Source organism: Gobio gobio (assembly GCF_949357685.1).
Source record: "Gobio gobio genome assembly, chromosome: 8".
Classification (NCBI taxonomy): domain Eukaryota; kingdom Metazoa; phylum Chordata; class Actinopteri; order Cypriniformes; family Gobionidae; genus Gobio; species Gobio gobio.
In genome coordinates this window covers 6,207,691-6,219,673 of record NC_137114.1, presented here as the reverse complement: position 1 = coordinate 6,219,673, position 11,983 = coordinate 6,207,691, and the positions used below count along the sequence as shown (strand labels likewise).

Sequence of the window (11,983 nt, the reverse complement as noted above, 5' to 3'; positions counted from 1 at the left end):
AAACGCACGGGTGGTAAGACATCCTGAAAAGGACGGCACGTCACCCGTGAACTCTTTTTGTGAGGAAACGCTCTGTGCTGAAGCACTCAGGGGGAAACGCGACAGCGCACGGGATTGTTGTGCAGCCCGTGCCTGTACTCAAAACAGGAAAAACGCCCAACCAGACCAACAGTTTGCCCGTTGCTGTGAAAACAGCAGTTTTTCTCTGCTTGCAGAGGCAGCCGATGAGTCAGCGCGGATCCCGCTGAAATGTGCCGTTCCTCCAACACTCGTCTCCTCTGGATTCTCCGGTCTAAATAAAGCTTGCTGATAGCAGCGATAAACTCAAGCAGTCTTGCGTTGAGAGTCCTCTTCATCTGCCGTGTGGCTCCGAAGTGAATGACAGCGTGCATTCGCTCTCGCTTCCTGTTTATACCCGCGGCGCGGGGCGGAGCGCGAGATGCAAATCTCGCACGCCAATTGTTCATTGGCCGGTTCTAGATAGCTCGAAGCTGATAGGGGCTCCCAGAAGTGATCCCAATTCGTCGGTACGTCCGACGTACGTCGAACGTGACCGACTGAATGGGAACTGTTTAAGTGTTTTTTACGCGTTTCTGTTATTTTATTTCTTTATTTTTAATATATATCGGCTGATATATCGGAATATCGGATTTTTAAGTGACCAAATATTTGTATCGGTATCGGCCTTAAAAATCCTTTATCGGTCAGGCTCTAGTCTGATGTCTCCCGTTTTCCCTGTGATCCCATTTTGGTATGTTTTATGTTGATGTATTTCTAGTTTTATTTTTTCCCCCCTCGAGGGGTTTTGTTATTATGTTTTATTTGTTAATAAATATTCAGTTCTTCTGCAATTGAGTCCTCACTCCAGTTCTTCCTTGGTTAAGCATAACATTGTGTTTTTGAATGTTAATACCCACTCTATGTTTGTGCTTAGATTTTTGCATTTTTAATTCAATCGCATATCTGGGAAAAATCTGAGATCTGAGTTCTACGCAGCATTGGACACACACTCTACACGCTGCTTTGAAATTTTCCGGAAAAAAGGAGGAAACCAGGGAAGAATACTTGATGAAATTTTACAACAAGTTAATTCAAAGGTATTATTTTATGATGCTATGTTTGAATGATGATTTGCATATACCTGTCTCTACATTTTCGTAGCCATCTGATGTAACATATGCTCGCACTGCAGTACTTCAGGGACTTCCTGTCCTCCTTGGGGATGACCCAGAGGAGTTTTTCAAGACATGCAGTGTAAGTAATGTAATTGGTGTTTCTTAAATTGACATTTTGTTTTAATTCCATGAGAGTATAGCTCCTGTAGGGGTGGCCAATCTGACAAATTTATATTGTGACCGATCTTGGAGATGTCCACAATCTACTTTTAAAGTGAATCATTGAGATTGCAATCTTTCATGCCCTCCTAATAGCGGGACTTTTATTTTGACAGCGCACCAGACTTTTATTGTGATGGCACAAAGCCTGATGAGACTGGCAGCACCTGAGCACACAGTGCACATATTCTCCGGCCGTTTCTCAGTATGCGTTCTTATCTGTACTTATGTTCTCGTAAACTTGTTAAACATCATAAGTCACTGCCCAAGTACTGTTCCAATTCAAAGTTCACATCTAGCCAAGTACAGTTAAAATCCCCGGATCTGTCCTTGATCTGCCCCTTTTATCGAGGATGCATCGAGAGGTGACATGTGCGGACTCGAGACAGGCAGGTATCCCAGAATGCATCTCGCACCACCCAGCAAGCGCCAATAGTTTTAAGTTTTAAGCCTTAATAATTTTGATGGGTATTATAGTCTACGGAGCAAGGGGTAGTGAAAGGGAAAGCTCACACTCACTGTTTATGGGAGTTGTTTTCAGATACAAAGTTTACAGTTTATTAGCACCCCCGAAAAGGTCTGTATATGTTTGTTTACTGTTAGTTGTATGAGTGTTTTTCAACCAACTCTTGCTTGTATTTATTCTACTTCCAATTATTAGTTGTGATTACAAGCTTGTCGCATTCAAGTGCTTTGCTGTTGTAATGAATAGGAGTCATGGAGGACGCAAGGTTTCTATGGGAAATCTTATTAAAGACAAAATCTTAGCTATTTAAGATATTTTATTTCGAATAAAATGTAGTATCCCATTCGTTGACAACCATATAAGCATTCACAGAGCTATCTATCTAGTCAGCTTGTTGATGATTCTGGATCTTCAGTCAAAAACATGTTGTTTTGCTGTGTATAAAACCGAAATGGTTATTGCACTACTATATGCACTACTTTAACATTAAAACAAGGTGATCTTGTTTTTGTGGGGGGTAAAAAAAGCATAGGCCACATGCTGTCAGAGCAGCAACTGTTTTCCCCTCCGTCATGTTTATAGTTTACGGCATACCCAATTCAGAAACTTGGATATAAAAATTATCTCTGATATTTACAATAAATTTGACCATACGATAAGGTGATATCTCTGTCAATTTTACTTGTTGATTAAGGTTAAAATGGAACAGCATTCAGGTTTGCCTGAAAAAAGAGCACTAGCAAGGGGAACATAGCATTAGCACTTTTTCTTTTTGGATCAAATTTTTGTTTTATCAACTAGCTAGTCAAATGTGTTTATTCAACTTTAAGCATTATAGGCCGGAAGCCAGGTCCACTCCTCAGGATGTTTTTTGTTAACTTTTTTTCCACTATTATTTCCTATTATCTTATACATCGGGCCATCACAAGTTGATAACGACCACCCCTAACTCTGCCCAGTTTGGTCTCAGGGGCCAAAAAACTCCCATTTTGGGAAAGCTTTTGACGGAATGATGTAATTGTGAATATTAAGGTACTGCAGCTACATATAAATGGTCATATAACCCTAACATTTTGCATGGTGTATCCTGATACATAGGGGAAACTAGCAGAAAAAGATTCTGGGGATTGCTGCCTTTTTGCTGTCAAATATCTCCCTCAACATACCCCAAAAGACAAAAAACTGTCTGTCTGTCTGACTTTGTTTGTGTTAGTTATGCTACACACTGTTATCCCTGAAATTGTTTTAATTCAAATTATTTAGGTACAATAAACATAAACTCCAACAGATTTGTTCAATGACTAAATGTTTTTCGTTTGTTGTACGATTTGCATGATTTTTTTCATTCTATTTAATTGTTTAGATTAAATGTACTTAAAGAAGCCTATTTTAGTCGGTTGTCAATACAACGCAATACAAGGAAGATGCTGATTGGCTCTTTGAACTGAAGTCAGGCATGGATGCAGCTGCACGCATTTTTATCAACGTTTGCTTCAGTATAGGCCTTGTAACTTTACATTTTGGTCTCAAACAGCTAATACATTATTAATCCCTAATAAATTAGATGTATAACAGTTAGCCAGTAAAACAAAATGTAAGTTTAGGCTGTGTTTACACTCAAAAAATTATTTTACGATACTGTTGACTTTATTTAAACAATTTATTTTGTTTAAGGTTTTCATTTTGAAATAACTAAATAAATCAACAGAAGATAAAAGAAGACATTAAATCTCTGAAGATCTCAGCAGAGGAGGATTAAACAACTCCACCAACAGCATTACCAGCTTCACACATCACTAACCAGACTGGCTTTATTTCTGTCTGACCATGATGGAGATAAGTGTTTGTTTTAGTTGACCCTTGGCTCTTTAACATTAGTTTTTTCTTTTCTTTGGCTGCTTTAACTGTGTGTTTAAAAAACACTTTAGTTATGCCAAGACAAGCCAAAGAGAAAATGTGATCAGGTGACTTTGACTTACTGTATAGATGATGATGACATCTTCATGTAGAAGCTGAATCACTAATCTCAATCACACTAAAATGTTCTGTTTATAGAGGTAATGTGTTATCAATTTTGTGTTCACGTGATGTTATTAATGTTATTCTATAACCAGAGGTGTCAAGTAACGAAGTACAAATACTTCGTTACCTTACTTAAGTAGAAATTTTGAGTATCTATACTTTACTGGAGTAATTATTTTTCAGCCTACTTTTTACTTCTACTCCTTACATTTTCAAGCAATTATCTGTACTTTCTACTCCTTACATTTTAAAAATAGCCTCGTTACTTCTATTCCATTTCGGCATGTTTTCATTCCGGCTTGTCATAAAAAAAAAAAAAAACTATCCAGATAAATCGCGCCATCCGGACAGAGTGAATTTGATTGTGGTTGGATGAGAAGGATAAACATAAACCATTCCGACACCCTATTGGGTTGTACGCGATCAATCACGCCTGCACCTGCACAAATCACACACCATCTGGCCAGATAGGGCGGGTTCTCGCCGACGAGCACGCACTTTCAGCCAATCAGCAATCAGCAGGCAGACGTGCTCAGCCTCATTCATGACTTTAGCCGGGTTTTTAGCGCGATGACTCGTAGCTGTATATTCCAGTGATCGCTATGCCAGTGGCATAAATACACAGTAAGTTGTATCTACAGTAAAGAGTGGGAGAGTGACTCAACTCTCAAACGTGAATTACACCTGTGACACGAAGACTCTTTAAATATAACCGTGACTCCTGTCCATCATCATATACACACTTAGGACATCTGCAACTAGCAACCCCGATAGCTGCTGAAAGAGGTTTAAATCAACGATTAATATGTTTTGACTGCTAAGTGCATGTGCCATGTACTTCACAAAAGACATACTGTAGTTTTGTCAAAGCAAAGTGCAACATAAAGGTAAGCGCATTGTTATTTATTTGTTGACGGATTATTGTACAGTATAAATGAATTACGCATTTTGACATTGGTGTGCATTAACGTGTGAAATGCCTGTTAATTACATAGCTTTTTCCAATCTCTATATTGGGCACCTTTTGCACGTAAATTGGCTTCTTACTGTTGACATTGAAAATCTTGTGTTTTTCAAAGGGATTGCTGTTTTGACAGTTTCTACCTGACATATAGTCATATTTGAACCGTTTTACTGGGTTTTTTTTTTTAATCATCAATGTTATGCTTTAAGGAGATACAATGGTTACTTACTTATCAACATTGATTGGTATGTCAATAAAATAATATCAAATTATTTTGGCAGTTAAAGTTTTGGGGTTTTTTTCTTGGAGTGACTAGTTGCCTATAAGTATTGTAAGAGGTGCAAAATTCAATAATCAATATCAAAATATCAAAATCAATAACCAGGCATGTTATCAATAACCATTTTCTATTAAAAATATAAATGTACATTTGGTGAGGTTTTTGGGCTGGAAATTGTTGACCCAATCTGGCCACACTGATCACACATTCAAAAAATGGTTATTGATAACATGCCTCTGAATTTTGACTTTTTGCACCTTTACAATATTTATAGGCAACTAGTCATCAAATCTTCCACTCCATGAAACACGTTAATGCTCAGTAGTACACAATATGGTTCTTTAATGTATTTGCATTGTCCTAAAATGCGTTCATTTCAATGGGAATATATGCGGCTTAAACGCGTAGCCAAGTGCATCTAAAAATGTTCAACATTAACTTTTTAATATAACATTATAGTCATTATGGCCTTCAGAAAAATGTTTTTTGAGGAGGTGGGGTATGCACTGTGGCGCGGCCTAATCTTTTGTCCTTAAAGGGATACTTCACCCAAAAATGAAAATTCTGTCATCATTTACTCACCCTCAAGTTGTTCCAAACCTGTATGAGTTTTTGTTCTGAAGATATTTTGAAGAATGTTTGTAACCAAGCAGATAGAGCAACCATTGACTGCCATAGTAGGGGCAAAATGCTATGGCAGTCAATGGTTGCATATAATCTGCTTGGTTACAAAAATTCTTCAATCTTCAGAACAAAGAAACTCATACAGGTTTGGAACAATTTGAGTAAATTATGACAGAATTTTCATTTTTGGGTGAAGGATCCCTTTAATGGCATTTTTTCCCCTTACATTACTTTTACTTTTATACTTTAAGTAGTTTTGAAACCAGTTACTTTTACACTTTTACTTGAGTAAAAAGCTTGAGTTGATACTTCAACTTCTACAGAAGTCTTTTTAAACCCCAGTATCTATACTTCTACCTGAGTAATGAATGCGAATACTTTTGACACCTCTGTCTATAACACGAGATCCAGCACTGTTATGGTAATTGAATAATATTCAAGATTTTAAAACCATGTAGTGCTCAAAAGGTTTAAATCTACGGCATTACACATGCAGACATCAAGAATCTGCGTATGAATCTCAACAATGGTGACAATGAAAAGCTTCATGCTGCAGTGCATGCTGGGTACCACCAATCAAAACTCCCCCATGGGTCCCAGCATGCATTGCGGCAAGAGCCCAACTAAAACGAACACTCATCTGCATCATGGTGACCTAAAATTTAAGTTAGTTTGTTAGTTCAATTAACTAAAAGTTTTTAATTAAATGCTGTTGAAATCTTAAGTACATTAAACTGGAAATGTTTTGTTTTTTCAACAAGACAAAATTAACTTTTTTAGGGCAACGAGTTTCCATAAATTGTTTAAGTTCAATCAACCTGTATAAGCTTACAGTGCATAACTGTCACATGACCTCATTTCGTTGCATGTTTAATTCAACAAGAGTTGTTCAGTTATCATCACAGAGTCAAACATTTTCTATGAATCCATTTTGTGTAAAAATCGATCAACTCCGATTTAAATAAAGAGTAAAGAAGTTTATAAATGAGATAATAATCTGTTTTTATTTATTATCTTGAACTGATGGGATCCTTTGACAAAAGCATGTCTGAAATGTCAGCTCACTCATAAACCATGCACTCTGAAAACATTCAGTAATCTGTCAAATCTGCATATTTCTCATGCATTCCTGTGGTTCATTCAGCTCCTCTGTGCTGAGGACGAAAGTCCAGCTCCTGGTAAAGGTGCTGCTTGAGCCAGGACATCACAGAGAACACACTGATGTGGAAGTCCCGGGCATCTAGAGGCCGGATATCTCTGACAGCCGTCTTTGAGTCACATGTCTGCTCAGTGCCCCAGCTAATGACTGCCACCTGTGGGAGAGTAACAAAGGTCAAATGACTTGAGAAGTTTGTTGTTTCAGGGTGTGTTTGCACTTGTGGTTCTATTGGTTCTTTTGGTCCAGACCAAAAAAAATAAAATGATCATGCTGCACTCGCTTGCTATCATAAATATTAGTTTCCTAGTTAAAAAATTTTGGACATGAATGCTCTCTCAAGTCAAAATTGTAATGCGATGAGCTCGTCGTAGTCACGAAGTGGGAAGTAGGAAATTTCAGATAGCATGTGAAGGCAGCATTAGTTCTCTGAGCGTTCACACTGTCATTTTTAAAACCGAACCTAAAGATACAAAACAAAATGAAACAGATTTTGTCATTTTGTGACTGAACTTACCGAACATCCAAAACAAAGCTGTGTGCTGGGCTGTAGCAACTCATAATGTAATAATTTTTACATTATAAGAAAATTATTACATTATAAACTCACCAAAAACGTGGTCATATTGTCAATTGATCACCCGCAACTGCGGTAAGTGTTCCGTTATGTTTTTAAATGACTAGCCTACTGTAACAGTACCATTAGCTCGATCTAATGTAACGTTTGTGACACTGTCATAGTAACAAATGAGCGGTGCTAGAGGTAATTCTCTGGACTGTACCATTTACCTTGCTAATGAATTGGAGGAGGGATGGGCAGTTTTAATTTTTGTCTGTGGGGTCATTGTGCAAAAACAGCTACCTAGTCACGCTGGTTTTGTTGACGGAAGTAACAACGCTGCTTCTCAGGTGCTGCGAGCAAATCAATCCGCAGAAGTAAAGCAGTGCTGCGCCTTCTGAGAATATAGTCCCCAGTATGTATACGTTTATAAGATGGCTGTCTCATGTAACCTTGTTATTTGTACACGCTGTGACTATACACATCACAACATGTAAATAGGAAAATGTTGCCGTTATTTTGTCACTTATTGAGCAGTAGGCTAGCTGGAGCCATATGGAGACCTCCAGTCTTTGTGCTAAGCTAGGCTAGCAGTGAGTGTGTCAGACAGAGTTATGGCACGCATGGAGATGAGAATGGTATGTATGAACTTATCTAACTCTGGGGGATACAGTTAATAAGCCAAAGTCCCAAAAAGTTGGTGTGTTCCTTTAATGTGAAATTACAACCTATGCATTGCCATAATTATAATTGCAATGCCGATGTATAATTGTTTCACTTATAGTCATTGTGTGCTGCTATTGCCTTGTGAACTGTGATTACATTATAAGTTGCTACAGTGAGTTCATAATGTAATACATTTCTCATACAATAACCTATTAATGAAAAATCATTATTACATTGTAAAATAGTTATTATATTATGAGCTCAGGATTTTATACAATTTTGACAAAATTACTGAAATTATAAGCTTATTACATTATGAGTTGCTACATGGGCTAAATCGTCGTCGTACGTATGTACATATGATGGTATGTTTACCAGCTGAAAACTCGCAAAGCACTTAGAAAAATGTATAAAAGAGTCAAAACAGAGGCAGGAATTCCTCCGTCACACTCAAAGATCTGCTGCAAGAAGACGCGGTTTCAACGCCTGCACTGAACTGTGATGGGCAACTTAGTTCCTATGACCATGCAAAAAGTGGGTATGCGCCATATGCGGCGCATAGGGGCGCAGCACCTTGGGGGCGCCAAAGCTATGGTATGAAAAAAATAAGTTTTTGGTATTTTCTATATGTAGCTGCTGTTGTGCGTTTCTAAATAATTTCTGCATTACCTCAATATTATACAACATTTAGAGGACTAACAAGCTAGAGTAGGCGCCCTCATAAGATTCCATAATGGAATTTTGGACAATAATGGAATATCGCGAGTGGGCACACCTGGTGCCGGTGGCAAGCCAAAGTGTTCATATACGCTTGGGCGGGCGTCTGACTGCGCATTGACACGTCAAAAGCGCGCGATTTGACAGCAAATAGCGTGTCCTTGATGCGTGATTTACCACAAAAATGTACGTTCATAACGTGCGCTTTGGGGTCAAGGAAAACGTGTGTTTTTATATCAAAGCGCACGTCCTCGACGCGTAATTTGCTATTTTAAAAAAAGTTAAGAACGTGCGCTTATATGGTAAATCACGCGTTGAGGATGCGCGCTATGAGTCGGACAAAACGCACGTTATTAACGTGTAGGCTAAACAGGTAAACCAAACAGGCAGTGCAAACTTGTGCTTAAAGTATCCAAACAGACTAAAGAACGTGCCCTTTCCTTGGTGTTCTCAAAATTGCATGCTTACTTTTTAGGGCAAACCTCTTATAAAGTAAAGTTACATATTGTTGACCATCTTTTTACGTAATTACACTATTTACCACGATACACTATGGCTGTTATAAGAATCAAATGAAATCAGTAGGCTATCAACAAAATCCATCTTACCATTTATCAAAATCCACTTATACTGTAATTACAATTTCCTAAATAATGTCAGGAGATTTTTAGATTTATGTTCTAAATATAATATTTTAATTATAGAACAATGAAATGATTCCAGGCCTATGAAACTATAAACTGCCAGTATATTTGGCGGCGTGAGTGGATTGTTAAAAAACTGTGAATTATTCGAGAACGAAATCTATACTTTGTTTGAATCTATTTTTGTTGGAAAAATAGAGCAAAACTGTGAAAAAATGACAACTTGTTGTTTATTGAACTGTTGTATAAAATTAATATCGCATTTTGCAATCGTGCTGATATAGGCTACTCTGGAAAATAGCACGTATGATATTGCTTAACTCAAAATTTCCTCTTTAATTACTTTCAAACTAATGTTTATTTTTATGTTTGTTATTCTATTTTTAATGAAAATACAACAACAATAAAATAGTACAGTAAAAAAACTTGCGTATATTAAACTTTTGTTAAAAAATGAATAAGACGGATGACATAAAATAGCTGTCACAGGGTGTTTTGGTGTTGGTTCATGTTCCTTGTTCCTCGTTCATGTTTTTAGTTTATCTTGTTCTTGGTTATGTTTTAGTGTGTCATGTTCACTGTCTTGTCATGCACTTCCTGGTTTTGTCATGTGATTCCCATGCCCTCATGTGTTGTGTCATGTCATTGGTTAATTGTCTCATCACTGTTCACAGGTGTCACTTGTCTTGTCATTTAGTCAGTGTATTTAAGCCCTCATGTTTGCCGTGTGTCCTTGTCTGTTATTGAATGTTGTAACCTGCTGTCGGTGAGTTCTTTTAGATAAAGCTCTTGATAGATTGTTTTTGCCAAGTCCTTGTTTTTGTTTTGGAATAAAGAACTGCACATGGGTCCTTCAACTTGCCTCCAGTGGATAACCTCGTTACAATAGCTATACCCGAATTATAACAAATTAATAAAAGATATTTGGAAATTCCCCTTAAAAACGGGGAACCCTCAGTTTGTGGTTTGTGGTTTGTTTTTGTTTTTTATTAACAAAAGTGATCTTGTGCCTCTGCTATCGTCCTGTCAATCATCTCGCTCACGGCTACGATTACAGTTACAGTCAAATGTAAATTCACCATCATCGGTTCCCATCCTCAGCTGATCTGGGGTGCGTTTCCCAAAAGCATCGTTAGCCAACTATGGTCGCAAGTTCCGTCCTTATCAACATAGTTCAACCAGTCAGTGTTTCCCGAAACCATCGTTCGAACGAACATTCGCAAACAGCGTCACAAACTTGTGTGGTTGCAACAACAGCGCTCGACCTGTGGTTAGAAGCATAGTTTCTTGTTTGCATGACATGTGGACTTAATAAATCCTTATCTTGAGCAATTGGTAAATCATTAACCAACGTGGTTGAACGACAGATTTGCGACAATAGGGTTTCGGGAAACAGTCGTGACTAGCTAGTTGATTTCTTCAACGATGCATCGTACTATGGTAGTTAAGCATTGAGGTACATCGTTGTACGGGAAACGCACCCCTGCATGACAGTTTTTGCAATGACCATCAAATTGGGCGCTAAAATTGTTGCTGCATACCCCTCTGGCATTGGGTAGTTGAGCCCCTGCCTATGACGAGGAAAAAACAGGACTGCATCCAAAATCACATACTTCCCTACTATATAGTAGGCGAAAATTAGCACGTGACAATTCACAGTACTCATGTAAGAGTAGGCCAAAAGTACCCGGATGACCTACTACTTCCAGTGAGATTGAGGCCACGGGAGAGGATTTGTGAATGGCAGTGAAACTGACGCTGGTAGGTCACATGAAAATAACAACATGACGAATGTAGTGTGGATTACATTCAATCTACACACATTCATACTATAACATACTTTGTTAGTAGTCACACAGTAAGTACTTATTCAAAATAAGTACCTACTCAAGAGAGTTTGCAGTTTGGGACGCAGCACAAATATGCTGGAGCATTCTGGCCTTTTTAGGGTCGCATCTCTTGATATCACGTCCTGTTTTTTTTGGTTTCTTTAGATGTATTTGGTCTGTGTTGCGTTCATATTTCAGTGCCACCTTTTCTGGGGTCTCAGTTCGCTTGTTTAGTGCGCACCTTGTTTGGTGTTCACAAAAACATAACTTAGTATGATTTATAATAACCATAAAATGTCCCCACAAGGACATGGATGTTGGATATTGCTATCTTTGTTGTTACACACACACACTACATTTACATTACATTTACATTTATGCATTTTGGCAAACGCTTTTATCCAAAGCGACTTACATTGCATTCAAGGTACACATTTTACATACTATCACACACACTATCACACTCTCTCTCTCTCACACAAACACACACGCACACGCACACGCACACAATTAACATTGACAGCATCTTATAAGCATATTGCATAGTTATGCTTGGAGTCAATTGTTTTATTTGTGACAACACAATAAAACAGGCCAAATTGTGCGGACATAATTATTGGCTGTCATACAAAGAAATTATAAATGCATACAAAAACAAGTGAGAACCAAATAAATATTAATAGCTGATTATGTTGTAGCCTATGTATGCTTTTTCCTCTGAG

General features: G+C 37.9%; 1 protein-coding gene across 2 annotated transcripts in view; it reads right to left on the bottom strand.

Moving 5' to 3' along the window:
• Positions 1–2,593: 2,593 nt before the first annotated feature.
• Positions 2,594–11,983, bottom strand: part of LOC307130999 (complement C2) — a 41,191-nt gene continuing 31,801 nt past the window's right edge. The window contains exons 20-21 of one of the 2 annotated variants that reach the window (XM_079824365.1): positions 6,078–7,003; positions 2,594–3,904 (exon numbers count right to left, since the gene is read on the bottom strand). In XM_079824365.1, coding sequence (XP_079680491.1) covers positions 6,827–7,003 — 177 coding nt within the window. In that variant the 3' untranslated portion in view covers positions 2,594–3,904; positions 6,078–6,826. Of the gene's footprint in view, positions 3,905–6,077; positions 7,004–11,983 lie in introns of those variants that run through there. The other variant, XM_079824366.1, reaches the window with a different exon arrangement.